General features: G+C 36.2%; 1 protein-coding gene across 1 annotated transcript in view; it reads left to right on the top strand.

Annotated features, from left to right (window-relative positions):
* Positions 1-418: 418 nt before the first annotated feature.
* LOC127630523 (voltage-dependent L-type calcium channel subunit alpha-1D-like) overlaps positions 419-16,580 on the top strand; it is a 55,141-nt gene continuing 38,979 nt past the window's right edge. Inside the window, exons 1-3 of the mRNA XM_052108108.1 lie at positions 419-440; positions 5,316-5,637; positions 6,534-6,639. Of these exons, the coding sequence (XP_051964068.1) occupies positions 419-440; positions 5,316-5,637; positions 6,534-6,639 (450 nt within the window). The remainder of the gene's footprint in view (positions 441-5,315; positions 5,638-6,533; positions 6,640-16,580) is intronic.

Below are 16,580 nucleotides of genomic sequence, written 5' to 3'. Positions count from 1 at the left end.
AATATCCCTGCCTTTAATAAGTTTCTAGGATGCCTTTCCCTTTAAATGACTCTCTTTTTTTTTCTTTAATCCTGAAATGATGGCTTAAATGTGGAGATAGATACAGAACATAGGATGCTCTATATTTATCAACGGCAATATTTTATTTGTTTGTTTTTCCCCTAACGATCTCAAAGTTCCTCTTCTTGGGAGACGGGAAATAAATTGACATTTCCGATTTTTTGAAGCATCTGGATGTAACTCCGTTGATTCAGTATGACAAGCATTCACCTTTGGATACCACCCAGGATAATACTGGAAAACTTGTCGCTTTTGTAGAAAAGCACATTTGGAAATATAGTCTCATAAATGTGACTGAGGAAACTGTCACGAGGATCATGCATACTGTTCCAAAGAAGCAAAAGTGACAATCTCCGGCATGTATAAGGAGAACCGAAAAAGTAAGTTTTTTTGGTAATTTATTAATTCAAGTTTATTAGTTTTCATATAGGCCTACCCATAGGTTGTCTGCTTTGTGTGTGTGTGTGTGTATATATATATATATATATATATATATATATATATATATATATATATATATATATATATATATATACACACAATTTAGAGACCACTTAATAGACCACTGTAAAAAATCTATTTATAGGTATGTGTATGAGTACACCTATTCCAAATAAAACAATTTTTATTTAGAACATTTCTTTTCATAAAATGACAACTGGTCAAAATAACAAAAAAAGATACAGTGTTTTCAGACTTCGAGTAATGCAAAGAAAACATGTTCACATTCATTTTTAAAAAACACAATACTAGTGTTTTAACTTAGGAAACTCTTTCAGAGATCAATATTTGGTGGAATAACCCTGATTTTCAATCTCTACAAGTCTTTCACATTGCTGTTGGGTGACATTATGCCACTCCTGGCAGTTCAGCTTAGTTTGATGGCTTGTGACCATCCATCTTCCTCTTGATCACATTCCAGAGGTTTTCAATGGGGTTCAGGTCTGGATATTGGGTTGGTCATGGCAGGTTCTAGATCCAGTGGTCCTCCATTCTCACCTTGATTGACCTGGCTGTGTGGCATGGAGCATTGTCCTGCTGGAAAAAAAAACAATCCTCAGAGTTGTCAGAGCAGAAGGGAAGCAAGTTTTCTTCCAGGATAACCTTGTAAATGGCTTGATTCGTGCATCCTTCACAACAACGAATCTACCCGATTCCAGCCTTGCTGAAGCACCCCCAGATCATCACCGATTCTCCACCTGGTCGTCTAATGGTTGACGGAGATGTGGAGTGGCCTTAAAGCCATAGAGGATCGGTGATAATCTGGGGGTGTTTGACTAACCCTAACATCTCTTAATTTTTTCCAGAGCTGTGTATATATATATATATATATATATATATTACAAGTTTGTCTTATAAACTTGAAATGTATTAAAATAGTGCTTGACATATGTAACTGAATCTCAGGCAATTGAGAACTGTACTAATTACAGGAACAAAAACAATGTTCTTTTAAATAATATGAAGGATTTGAGCCTCGAAGTGTGCTTTGATTAAATTCTGATTTTATTTTTCCCATTTATTTTTCTAGTTCGCTGTAACAGATGTTTCTCTGCTGCAGGGTCATTTTTAGAGCACAAATAGCACATGTGCTTTCTGATGACTCACAAACTGAAATCACAGATATTTTTGGTGAAATTTCTATGATATAACAGTGCAAGCAGTGCAGGTTAATGAACACAGTGTAATGCTGGGCTTCCCTTTGGCCTCTTGAGACAGCAAATTAATGTTCAGCTTGTAGTAGGTTTGATTAAATGAGGCCCTAATCTTTGATCCCTAACTAGACCAAGAGCCAAATCCTTCAGCTTTAGAAACCACACGTGAGCTCAGTTAAAAGTATCTTTGCTCTTAAATGAGAAAAGGAGACACCTCTGATTCTGCTTATATTTGATGTCATTAATCATAATCATTCAATCATCCATCATTAAATAACAACAAAATCTGATGGTAACTGAATGAGTTAACAATATGACAATAATGAATTCTAACTATTTATGGCACCATCAGTTTGTACGCCCAAATTTACCTAATGCACATTAAGCACTGTGTAATTGCATTGTCATTTTATCATGACAGTATTATTGCAATGTAAGGTCACAGTCATAGGAATTAAGCTTACATGGAAAACAGTTTAGCCAGGTTTAGACACAATCCAGTGAGTACTCTGAGGTCATTTTCATAAGGTAAATAAAAATATATATTTTATGTATGTGTGTATATATATATATAGAGAGAGAGAGAGAGAGAGAGAGAGAGAGAGAGAGAGAGAGAGAGAGAGAGAGCGAGCGAGAGAGCATCGATTTATGCAGTACTTTAAGACATACCGTACAACAGCAGTGGTAGTTCATGTTGGCATTAATCATGGGTAGTATGATGGTGGTGGGTGATTTAGGGATGAAAATTAAACAAATTATTCTTACAAAAAATGTATTTGTCATAATTTGCTTTACCTGAATGTTGCTCCAAATCCGAATGACTTTCTTTATTCCATGTAACAACACAAAAGGTGAGTTTTATCCTGGGCCCTCTTCTCCCTATTAAGATAATGGGTCTGTCAAGCTCCAAAGTAAAAAAATAAAAAAAACACCACAGCATTATAGATTTATTGTAAAAGTAGTTCATACGACTTCTGCATATATCCCATTCTTTTAAAGCCATGTGACCGCTTTGCCTGAGGAACAGACCAAAATTTAAGTCAAAATGTCCAACTGTTGAAGTTCCTAAATGGACTGCAAAAGTTGTATAGACTACAAAAGTGGTGTGTCAAATATTTTATTTGACACAACTGACACCAAGAGCCACTGGTTCTTGTGTGTTTTGTGACCAAACCTTATTGCCATTTATGGCACCATATTTGCAAAGATTTCCAGTGGATAATAATCTACCTTTCGGTCTGTTGCTCATACAATGCTAGTGTTTATCTTCAAAAGACTTGGAATATAGTGCCATATAGTGTCATATGGACTATTTTTATGACATATTCATGGTGCTCTAATGTCATTTTGGAGCTTGACCTAGTCTCCATTCACTTTCATTAAAAAGGGTGGCCAGGATATTCTTTAAAAAAATCTGCTTTTCAGTACCACAGAGAAAGTCCCACATGATGTTTTGAAACACATGAGGGTGTTTAAAAAGTTTCTACTTTGACAGCAGTTTTATTTTTATTTGTAATATTCAGAAGAAGACACTGATAAAAAAAATGGATTGTTCTATTATTTTATCTCCTTTTGAAAACTTAAGTTTCATAAATGTAACATTCAAATTCATCCCTGTGTGAAATTTGGACACATACTGAACATCAGATATGCTTACCAGGACTTGCCTGTCTGCCTGCTTTAGCCATTACAGTCAGGGACATCCAGAGCTGTACTCTAAACAAAAATCTTATTGTTCCCCATAATGTATTCTTTTAATGACACGCTAGATTGGCCCCTCAATTTCCATTTAGAATGGGGCCTTTATCAGTGAACAGCAGCAGTTCTGATAACTCACATTACAAACCTCAGACAGGAGTTTATTTCTGTCTCCTGCCTACCCATTTCAAATGTTCAGTGAAAGTACTGACGGTTGTTATCTCGGGCTGATAGGATTCCCTTCGGTCTCACTCAGGTCTTATGCTTATTCCCTCTCTATCTCAGTTTCAGTTTTAAGGTGCTTTATTGGCTTGACAAATATTTGTACATTTCATTTGTATTGCCAAAGATTTTGCATGCAAATAAAACAACAAAGCAACATACTTAAATGGGAAAGAGGGAAAAAATAATTTAAAGAATTTAAATGTAAATGTAAAAGGAGAATGAGAATAATAATAATGATAAAAAATACCTTTCCCCTTCCCCCACACCAACAATTTCTGTTAGCTGACAGCTAGCTGTGCTAGAGGCTAACATCATCACGAGTCCACAGGTACTCACATATAAAACCGCTGGCCCAGAATCCCATTCTGCACCCCCTCTCATTTTGCTCACAGTGTGAAGTAGGTCACAGCTGTTACTGTGTGGTCCTCTTCACCTAGTGCAGAGCCCTCCTGTCATTAGAAACTGTGGCAGATTACAGAGCTTTGTCTTCTTTATCTCCCTCTCCCTTACCCTCTTTATTATGACCAGAGTAATTAGTCTTTCCATAGTTTTTAGTTACTTAAGTCTCTGGCTCTCCATCAATGTGTCCAGATAATGAGGAATAAATGATGTACCAACCACCTTGATTAGACCAGTGATTTCAGCTGGTTTTGTTTCAGGCTCCAGATTTTACATTGGCCATCAAGTGGTGACCCAAAACAGTTTCAAAAGGGTTTGTCGTACAAAAGTAAATAAAATATCTATAAAATCAAACATATGAACTACCAACAATATGCAAACCTCTACATGATTTAGGACAATTTTAAATTCTGTAATTCATAAATAACATGGTATTTAAGGCCTTTGACATCAAAAGCAAAAGATACTGTTAGGGAGCCATTTTTTTTCTCACTTTTTATAGCCTCTTTCTTTTTTTCTTGCAATCATAAATATGTACAATTAAAGGATAAGTTGCATTTTATTATTTGTGTTTAGAATTGTTTTTTCCCTGCTTTCTGTGACCTTATCAGAACAAACCTTTGACACTCAAGATGAGAACCACTGGATTACACTATCAATAATAATAAATAAATAAAAAGAATTGAATAGAATAGAATGCAGAATACTCCAACAAACTTTCTTCTTACTCCTTACACCATAACCATGTCTTAACTAGGTGTAAGGAATGTATCTGTCCACACTGAAATATAAAATACAACACAATCACAGCCAATCAGAACATATTTGATGTTTAATATAGAGTTATGTGAAGCGATACTTTGGAACAATGAGATTTCACTGTGGGTAAAGCTAACTAGCACAATGTGACAATAATAGAATCCAAGCAGCTAAAAACATGTCCCAATACATCACTGATACTTTACTTAATTCTTCATACTAAGATTGCAAATTTTTTATGCTGCTAAAATATCAGGAGAATCCAGAATGTCAGATAGACAGATATATAAAATAAAAATCAAATCATGAACAAATTTTACAGATTATTTTGTCACATGCATGAACATATTTTATGTATCTTTATGCCACATGCATCCAATAATAGCTCCAGCGTCACTCATTGAACATGCTTTTTAAAACACATTTGATAAATGTAGCTCTGAGACCTCTGAGACTGGTTGTTTGCTGTGTCATCATCACATTTGACCCTTCATTAAGTGTCTAAACCTCTAATTATAGGGAAAGGGTACTCCAGTGAGGATGAGGAGGGTGGTGGCGAAGCGGAAGAGGAGGAGGAGGAGGGAGGAGGAGGAGGAGGAGAGGGTGACGAATGTGACGAGGAAGAGAAGGATGAATGGGAGGAGAATGGGCTGCCGAAGATGAACCGTACGGAAACGCTCCAGTCCACCACCAGCTCCACTGGAACGCAGAAGAAGAAGAGTCAGCATTTGAAGAAGCAGGTTCAGGGCTCAAACCAGGTCCAACGTGCCCCCAGAGCTCTTTTCTGCCTTAAACTGAACAACCCCATCCGCAGAGCTGCTCTCCACCTTGTGGAATGGAAGTATCCATTTACAACTCAGCCTATGACAGAAAACAATTGTTCTAATAATAATATGCCTTATCAAATATGAGTTGAACGAATTTCTGTGTTCTTTAAGGAATATTCTGGGGTCCATGGAAGTTAAGCTTAATCAACAGCATTTGTGACATAATGTTGATTACCACAAAATTAGTTTTGACTTGCCCCTCCTTTTCTTTAAAAAAAAACAATATCTGGGTTATAGTGAGGCACTTAAAATAGAAGTGAATGGGGGCCCATTCCTGAACGTTAAAATATTTGCTCTTTCAAAAGTATAGCCACAAGACAATATGCATGTAAACATGAATTTAGTGTGATAAAATCACTTACTTACCTTTTCTGTGTAAAGATATAGCCAATTTTACAACTTCGTTTCCATGACGATGTAACATCAACAAATCCTTAAATGCTAAAATGACTGTAAAAATTACATTTAAACATCTTTACAGCTCAAATATTACACAAGTTTTAACAGAAGAGTCAATATAATTGCTTTTAAAAAATTATAAAATGTTCTGCCTTTAAACCCTCCAAAAATTGGCAACATTCACTTCCATTGTAAGTGCCTTACAAGAACCTTGATTTTTTGCTCTTTTAAAGAAAAGGAGGGACAAGTCAAAATTAAAAAATGTTCACGCCACAAATGCTGTTGATTGAGCTTAACATGTATTGAACCCGGAATTTTCCTTTAAAAACAAAAATGTAAACTGTCGCATTCACTGCAATGTGAAGAACAAGTTTTACAAATGATTTACATGGAAAATCTTTCTGCTAGTGTTTCATGAATAAGACACCAATAATTGTACCTATATGAACCTAATGACACTAAAATAGGTTAGAGTTGTAAAATAGCATTTAAACTTAACATCTGACTCCAGACCATTTGATATCTTCATTCTTCTGGCCATCTTCGCTAATTGTGTTGCTTTGGGGGTCTCCAAGCCTTTTCCTGAAGACGACTCAAACGCCACCAACCATGACCTAGTAAGTATTGCTTTCCCTCGAGAGAGTTTGATTATCTTGTGGGTCTTTCTTTGTAGCATCCATCAGTTTGAATTGGCTATATTGTATTGGCTCTGGACATCTAAAATCATGTTTGTATTGTAAAGTTCTATATTGAAGCATAAGAGTGTGCAACAGCATCAAGAGAGAGAGAGAAGAGTCAGAGGGACAGGGAAAGGTGTTTCCCTTCCCAGGTGTTGTTTCATAATCAAATATATTGGGATGTTGCCCAGAACAGAGCGATTACCGAATTCAAGCTGACCCATTTGAGAGGAGTATAATGGATCTCAGGTGCAGCCAGAATCATGTATGTGTCTGTGTTTATGGAATGTTAATAATATTCAATAGCTTGCTGCTTCTGGTCTTTTTCTGGTCTCAGTCTGGTGTGCCTCTTGATGCTGTAGGTCACTAGTTAAGGTGCCCATTTTCTGTTTTCTGTTGTCCTGAATCTGAGATTTGCTTCCCCTCTCAACAAAACTAATAAAATAAATGAATTATTGTTGCCTCTTACAAATGTATCATGTCACAGTAATTTATGTCCAAATTAAAGACAAACGTCTTGGAATAGTTCTAACCAAAATGAAAATTCTGTCATAATTTACATATTTCAAACCTGTTTGATTTTCTTTCTTTCTTCTATGGAATTATTTGGCAGAATGCCCTGACTGGTATCTGCTACAACAAAAGTGAATGGAGACTGAGGCTGTCATGCTACAAAAATGACAAAGATTTTCAGGGAATATCAACTATTGGTCTATTCTGTGCAAAAATATTTTGTATGGCTTCAGAATACTTGCAGTAAAGCATGAGCCATATGGACTGATTGTATGGTAATCAGCCCCAGAAAATAACAACTTAGACTTTCTGCTAAATATATTTTTATGTTGTTGTTTTCCATAAAGAAAAAACAAAACGATATAGGTTATATAGGATCTACAATAGGGCGAGTAAATGATGGCAGAATTATAATTTGTTGGTATTACAGCACTGAGAGCCACAAAATGACCTTTTTTTTTGTCGCTGAATAGGGAAGTCCGCTCTGTTTAATTTGTTTTCAATCTGACTGTTATATAATCTTGCACAACCATGGTCCCTAAATGGGTTTAATGTTTTTCAGCCCCCTGCATGTCGATGTAATTTTGAAAAACAATTCAAATAGCTGTGGTGGTTCATGGGATAATTTTCTAAGGAAGCTGGTCTGTAAATTGATGTTGATCAAACCTAGTATCTAGTCTTCTAAGAGTAATACATATTATATTTAAATATTAATATAAAAATATAATATTTTGGTTTATCATAGGCTCCTATAGCTACACAGATAATATCCCTAATCCCTAATATATTCAAATTGACTTAGTAATTGGCTTGATAATTGCCAACATGTTTATCTTTCCGATATCAACACTGTCAATGTAGGAAATTTATAGAACAAATCACAGAGTGCCATTTACAGACTATGACGAACACAACTATTTGTAAATGAATGCGGGGCCCCATCTTACCTATTTGTAGACCCTCCAAACTCCATCCTCCAAATCGCAAACTTATAAATGCCGTTCAAACGTCCACTCGCTTTGAGGTCTTTCAATAATCTGGATTCCATTAATATTTTGGCCAAAGTCTCTCTTCACTTGTGTTTCTTAAGTATGTTTTCAGCCTTTAAAGGCAAGAAAATGACCTCTCAGCAGAAACACTTGTTACTGGGTTGGTAAGCATCATATGTAATAGCTTGCAAACTTCAGATAAAGTATTGCAGTGGTCATCCCTCACCTGCAGTTGCAGAAGTTCCTTGGGTGCTTTTATAGAGGGTAGGGTCAGTGTACACAACTTGCAGCTAATTTTTTAGCCTTGACTCATCAAAAAACTGATACATTTTAATTAAAGCCTTGATCTCAGCAGAAAACTTTTTGACTATGGAAATTCTGTTAAGTGTGCAAGAATATAAAAATGAGAAAATCATTGCTCAAAATCATCCCGACTGTGTTGGAATCTCTTGCGTTTGTTGTCTCCATGTCCTGAAGAGTCCATATTACCTTTATTAAAAGACCAGAAATTTTGTCTCAGTTCTTAGGCCTCTCAGAGAATTCAGGATGGCCTCAATTCAGTTAAATGGCCATCTCAGGTCTAGGGATTCTGACTAAAGGAACTAAAACATAAGCTTAATATCGTGTAGACTGCATTTTAGACAAATGATTTGCGCAACTGAGTTATTGTTCCAGCCAGGTTAACTTATAATTCTGTTAAATGCAATTTCCAGTGACCTTCAGCCCTCACATATTGCATTAATGGTTCGGCTCTTGAAATTCCACCTTATGGCTGAGTTTCCAGGCACAGTAACGAATTCATCAACTTTGGCGAGCAAGGCCGTTCCTTTTGCGGAGCGAGGTAAAAAGTTATGGAAACTTTCTAAAGTAGCAAAACAATTTGCATACTGGAGACCCCTTGTTCCTTGTGATAAAACCAGATTTATTTTGTGGGCATAACAGTGAATGAACAGTGCATTGGGGCACTGGGACTGCACACGAGCACAAACACCACTGTGCTGTCCACTCATACATCTCGCCCCATTGTAAGTCTGGCATATTGATTTGCTATTCGGACTGTACTGTTGTATGGCCCTCATAACTATGGCAGTAATGGATTCTGCAGTCCTATCCAATCTCACATAAAAAAATCCAATAAATCGCTTGCAAATTCATCCTTGTCCATTTACATATCTTAGTATGATGGTTAACTGATGGACACCTACAAGAAATGTCAGTGGTGACATCAACCTGAACATCAAGGAAAGGAGTAGCATTTGACTTGGTGTCTACTTCATTTTAGTTTGACTTCAATACCTTGGAACACAGTTGCACTGCCCAAATGGTCTGCCAGAGCATTGTCAATTTCTGCCAACAAATTAACAAGTTCTGAAAAATGTCATTAGTGAGTCAGACTCATTATTTCCTTGAAAAGAGAGCTCCTGTGTTCCAAGATATATTCAATATCAGTATCCATCAGTTTTCTGAAGATGTCACGGTTTTTGTTACTTGGTCATGATGTTTCACCGACAATGCAGCATCTTTAATGAAGGCCTCGTCAATTCTAACTTTACCAAAGAGTTTTAGCTTTATTGTAGATAATATGTGACTTTTTTGATTCTTCAAGTCTTTCTATCCCTCTCGATAGGTTTTTCAGATCGTTGATTCCATCTTTCACCCATGGGATACCCAAATCCCATTCAAACAGTAGGCCAACAAAAAGAGAAAAAAAACGCATAAAAAAAAAAAAAGAAAAAGCAGATTCCATCTAAGCCTTTTGGTTAGTCATTTCATTAATTTGTTTGCTGTCAGTTCAGTTTGGGACTTGTATAGACATCAGAAGTTAAATCCCTAAGCATATAATTATTTTATTTAGAATGTACATTTATATTGTGCCTCTGAATATACACACAAACAAAGAAGCAAACACATGAAAAACTGCAAAAAAAAAAAGTGGTTTGCTAAAAGTGGTGTTGGCCCCTAAAGGAATAGTTAAATCAAAAATGAAAATTCTTTCATTATTTACCCACCCACATGATGTCCCAGGAGTGGATGACTTTCTTTATTCACCTGAACACATTTGAAGAAAAACAGAAAAATATCTTAGCTCAGTAGTTCTTTAAAATGCAAGTGAATGGAGGTTTCTCTTTTGAAGCTCCAAAAATCAGACAGTCAGCATAAATGTCATCGAACCGACTCCAGTGGTTAAATTATTGTCTTCTAAAGCGGTCACATGATTATGGTGCGGAAATATCAATATTTAAGTCATTTTCATCTATAATCCAGTGCTTCACGAGAGGATGGAGTCCAAGCTGACTCACGGGTGACCAGTGGGGATTTCTTTAAGACTGCAAGGGAAGCTCAGCTTCCCCTATAATGTCAAAAAAATAATGGTCAAAAATGTACTATTGTGTAAACAATTTATTGACTAAAAATGCGTTAGAACACGTTCATCTCGAAGACGAGTTCGTTCAGAATCAGCTACATTACATATAGCAGGTCAGCTGACTCGATTTACTTCTCATACATTCCCGTAGCGTCAGTGCATTTCCCTGTTGAAGCCGAGCGTCCATTGACTTCAATGGGGCTGCTATGAACAGTTTTTTTCAGTGCTCCGAAAATAGACGGTCATTGTATAAGTGCTGCGATTATGTCCCGCCCACGGACGCTCAGCGTCTCTGGGGGTGAATGAGGAGTGGGCTGGCCCGGACTCCGGGCTTCCGCATGATGATTGGAGGATCTGTTGAAAGACTGCATCTCCTTTTGATTGACAGCGAATCTGTACTATAAGAAGTCACTGAAGCTATTTCGCGCTCAGTCCCATCGCGGATTTCTCAAGTGTAGTCAAAAGACAAACTGCTGCAACCTATTTCTTTATATTTGTTTGGCGAAATTGCTAGTCAATTTGCATAATACATTTCACACAATTATACACCACATTCCTTGTTTCAGTTTTACCAAGTTTAATATATTATGTTTTAGAGCGTTCGTACGTTCGTTCGTTCGTTCGTTCGTTCGTTCGTTCGTTCATTCATTCATTCATTCATACAGTAGGCTAGGCTAGCGTCGTACGGGTGAAACTGCGCACGATGGCAGACGGTGCTAATATTGTCGACCTGATTTTGGCGAAGCCATTTGAAAGTCTTCCTTACGAGGAAAAAATTAGAATTAAACAGCAGGGCAGATCAACACCTAAGATTGATTTAGTGCAAAAAATAGGGTAAATAAGTTTATAATGTAGGCCGAAAATGAGCTTCCCCTCTTTGAAAGACCAGCAGCCGCCACTGCGGGTGACGTATTCGAGTTGCCATGTTACTGACGTAATCTCACATTCTCCACTTGGTTGAGACATCCAGGATGAGCACACAAATGCACCATTGTGAGTAAAGAAACAGATAAAACAGATCTAAACCAAAACCAACCAAGCAACTGTACACTGTTCCTCCTTCTCTCTTGTAAACAGTGCAGCTATTTAAAATAAAAGTACATAAATATTTATCTTTTCTGCACCAAAAGCAATCATGTCGCTTTAGAAGACATTAATTTAACAGCTGGTATTGTATGGATGACTTTTATGCTGACTGTCTGTGATTTTTGGAGTTTTAGAAGAGAAATCTCTATTCACTTGCATTTTAAAGACCTACTGAGCTAAGATATTTTTCTATTTTTCTTCAAATGGATTCTGGTGAAGAAAGAAATTCATACATACCTGGGATATGTTGAGGGTGAATAAATAATGAGAGAATTTAAATTTTTGGGTGAACTATCCCTTTAAGCAAAAGTGTTTGGCATGTGACTCATTGCGGCCAAAATGCTATTTTAAGTGCTACAGTTCACCCAATGTCAAATTTCTGGCTTTGTACTTTAAATATAGATTTTGAACATCAGGTAGCCATGTTGATGTGAACATTCCTCTTTTGCTGTTTGATGATGCGGTATTACTCTTTAATCCTGTTGTCCGGCCCTCACAAATACTCTCACCTCCTACAACCTCTGATTCCATTCGTCCCCTCACATGTGATTCACTCAACAGCATACAGAATCCCTGCATTACAATTTGGGGTGGAAATCAGCAAGGACCTGGGAATATGATAATATATCTCAATATAAATAGAATGCAATATTATTGTATTGTGACCCTGATATTATTGCAATTTGATATATTGCAATCTATTCACTGGACTTCAGTGCTTTGCACAACAAGCGCTGAACTTCCTGCTTGACTTCATCACAGAGGCATAAAAGTTGCATAAAGCATGGGAATATCAGTGTCAGGAAAAAAATATAATTTGAGGGAATACAGTAGTTTGGTTTCAGCGTGTTTCTCTTTACATTAAATCGAAAAGTCTAGCTGTACAGAGGATCTATACAGACATTCTTTTAAGTTATAGACTTATTTTCTCAGCTTGTTCCAAGTATGCATATTGGTAAAATAGAAATAAAATGATTGCATTATAATAGTAATATTTATTGTAGGGTAAAATATCTTAATACTTTGAACTATAAAATACTTCCCCAATCGTTATCCTTATGTCCACATGAACTCTTATAAACAGTAAGCATCAGACTACAAGTCATCTCGGCACCTATGTCTAAAACAACAGGGCTTTAATTTGCTTGAAGATGTTCCTTTTGAATGTTTGTGGCAAGGCTGGATCAAGGAAACTAAATTACGGTTTTCTCCGCAGCTGCAGTGAGGCATGCAACAATGTGAGGCTGCATGAGCTTGTGCACACCACAGTTTTACCTCAACATGCAAAGGTCACTGAGTAGAAAGAGAAATCTTAAACGAAAGAGAGGTGCCCCTAGCTATTGGTTCTCAGTGGGGGTTGCACAGAATTCGACACCTTTCATTTAAACAGGCTCTAGTCCAGAAATTCTTTCTTTGCATCTCAGTTTGCACACTAGTGCTTTCATAGCGCTATGGATCAGTCCATGTGATCTTGGAATTTGTCCCGCTGTCATTTCAAGTGTATGAGCATGTGTGACAGTGGCCCATTTGTACTCAAATGCTTGTTGAAACCAAGCAGGACGTGTTGTTAAGTTCTGTATAGTGAAGGGGATCTTCCCTAAGGCTTTTGAGAGAAAGACAGGACATGAGAGAGGAGACCAATCAAGTTGTATGTGATCAGGACCCTGGACACGACGCCCTCAGGCATTGCCTCCTGCCTATCCCATCAGAATGTCATTTTCTTTTTATTGAAGAAGAATTTGCTTACAAACAAAAGAGAAACTCTGCACAGCCGAGTATAATGTGCACCACAGCTGAGTATAATGTGCTGCACAAAAGAGGGTTATAGTGTATGGAAGACTAATTGATGAATTAATGTAGAATATTTTACCCACAAATTAAAAAAAAAGAAAAGAAAATTGTCAATTAATTTGTTTGTTTTTAACTATTTCCTTAAAAAAACATCACAGCCAAGAACATCGCTTGTTCTGTTTATTCATACACAAAATAGTTATAATAATCATCTGCTGGATTACATACAGAACTAGATTTGTATTTCCAGAAGAAAATACCACTACTTGCAAAGCAAGTGTTTCTGTAACTTCTTATGTTTTTTTTTATTTATTTAATTTTTAGGTGTAAAGTTTAGATTCTGTGTAAATGAAATGCCGAATTAGAGTCATTGGTGTAGACCTTAGTCAGAGCAGATGCCATATTTGATTTACAGGAATAAAACAAGGGTGGTTGGGATTGACAAACAGCCTGTTCAATAGGATGTATGGCCTAATCTCAGGCCATACTCACACTAATACAGTATGTTTTCATCTGAAAAACATTGATTTTTACATGCTTACTTCACTCATCGAGACTGAAATGACGTCTCAAAATGTAGACTTGATGTACATTTTCCAGTTATTAGTCGAACATTTTGGGGAAAGACATATGTGACATGCTCCATCAAAATGAGTCGTAAGTCGCAATGGTTCGTTTTTTGAAAAATATGAAATTTGGTCAAAACATTTTTTTTGACTGTTTTGGGTTTTGTTTTTGATAAAACAAAGTCTCAGCTTTCAAATTATGTCAGTGGTATTATTGTTTTTAAATGTGGTGTCAGATCGCTTCAGCTGCTTTTAATTTAAATGGATGCGCTGCATATAGTGTTTCTCCTCTTAACAGCACTCCCCGTTCATGTCCACAGTTAATTAGCGTGAATATTTAATTTTAGAGAAGACAATAAAAATGTTTTAATACCATCACTGTCAATTGGAGTGGTTACAACTCAGTTCAGACTATTTAAGCCTGAGGAAGTGAAATCTCCACGTGGATGCACAATCTTCTCTTGGATGCGCGAACTCCATCTAGCTCCAAGATGTGTGTATGTGTTGGTGCATGCCTAAGTGTAAAAACATGGAGATGTTCTAAGCACGTTTTGTGAGGCTGTATTGATGTTATATAGACAAACTGTTTTATACAGTTACACATTATTACAGCAATATGCATGTGAGCACTGAACATGCAAAAGCTGTGTCCCTGCATTATTATTTTTTTACTTAAACTAGTGTTGTCTTAGTACCAAAATTTCAGTAGCACTGTTACCAAAATTAAATTTCACTGCTCTCGATACGAATTTCGATACCACAGCAAAAATATGCTAATATGATAATGTGCTACCGAACACACCAGTTTAGTTATTTTTAATAATTTCCAGAACTCATTTTTAAAGTTTCATTTTATTTCATAATCAAAATGTGTCTAATCAATTAATTCTTAAAAACATTTAAAACAAGTGAAAATGTTACTTTTCAAACATTTATTCAACAGCAGTCTTGCTTGTGATATATTGCTTAATTCTTCTTCTTCTTCTTCTTCTTCTTCTTCTTCTTCTTCTTCTTATTATTATTATTATTATTATTATTATTACAGTGAATATATATTTCTGTCACAATTTCTTAAATTTCAAGCATCTAGCTTTTATTTTGAATTGTTCTTTTATTATGATGTGTGTTTTTTACCGGAAGCTTCACTTTACCAGATAAACAGTTTGCGACAAGGCTCAGGCTGCATTCCACTTCAATTTTAACATCCACTCGCTATCTTCCCTAAGCACTTCCCCTCGGGGGAATCCCCACTGCCATTTTGGGAGTCCGTTCCTCTTTATTAAGTGAGCGAAATTTAGAAAACTGCGAAGCAGTTTAGAAAAGTTACATTGAGATTTAACAGCATAATACTTGTAGCTACCTTAAACTGTTTATCAGACAGTTATAGCCTGTGTTCATTGTTATGTTAACATTTTAGTTTGTGTAAATCTTGATCAATCCTTTCTAACCATTCATTCTAATGAAAAAATAATTTTACATGCAAGATTTATACATAAGCCTCTGAAATCAATCTCTGAAAACATTGTTTTCTCAGGTGCAAAAATCATTAAATAATTCCACAAACTGACATCCTTCAAGTGATCAAGGGTTAAGGGTGTTCCAGATAAATCTATTGCACGTCTTCTGCCAATAGTGAACACCCACGCAACGTAAGTAGTGATGTTCATCCGAGTCCATAAAACAGAGTGACATTTATGAGGGCCAGTGAGATCTTTGAAGACTTTTCTGAAGTCACGTCTGAAATCTTATCTCTTTACACTGGCCTTTGACAAATGAAATGTAGGACACGGTTTTGGAGTGTTTGGATTTTAGATTACTGGTGTTTGTGGTCATTTTGAAAAGTTATGTTTTAACATTGCTGTTTATTACTGTGAAGTACTTTGGTCAACTCTGTTGTTTTAAATGCTATATAAATAAAGTTTGAGTTGAGATTAGAGTGCAAATGCTGGGATTTAAATATGTAGTTTACATATGCTGTGTGGTTCACAGTGGATGAGTGCTCTGCTCTGTCATCACCTACAACGCAAATTATTCTCAATGTCTTTTGTGTTTCCAGTGTTTGAGTGGTCGGATTTATACTGTAACACAGTTCAATGGAAAGGAGGAGGAGAAAACAAACTTGACAATATAAATGATAGTTTAATTATAAACTTAAACAAAAAGACAAATACACACACAGGTGTCGGACAGCTGTCTGTAACTCTCTCTCTGTCCAGTTCAGTAGGTGCTAGGAACTACCGGTACTGAAGAAACACTGGTATCATTACATCTTTTTTATTTTAGTATCAACTTGGTACCAAAGTACTGCTACTTTTGGCAACACTAATTTAAACTGTTATTTATGTCTTAGTAATGTATGCTTGAACAAATCTTCCAATTCTGTTGAATAATGTCTGAATAATGTTTCAACTCTTTAGAGGCTGTTTTATCAAAAATAAGGTTTTATGACAGCCATCCTTTAAATTATACTTTTGGCAACCGGTCTGGGATTAAAACATAAAATAGACATTTCTTTTTAAAATAGCGCATACATCTCAAAATGTGATTCTGAGCCAATGTGACTCAAAATGA

The sequence above is a fragment of the Xyrauchen texanus genome, chromosome 37 (assembly GCF_025860055.1).
Source record: "Xyrauchen texanus isolate HMW12.3.18 chromosome 37, RBS_HiC_50CHRs, whole genome shotgun sequence".
Taxonomy (NCBI): domain Eukaryota; kingdom Metazoa; phylum Chordata; class Actinopteri; order Cypriniformes; family Catostomidae; genus Xyrauchen; species Xyrauchen texanus.
Note: the sequence above shows the minus strand (reverse complement) of the source record. Positions and strands in the feature narration are given on the sequence as shown.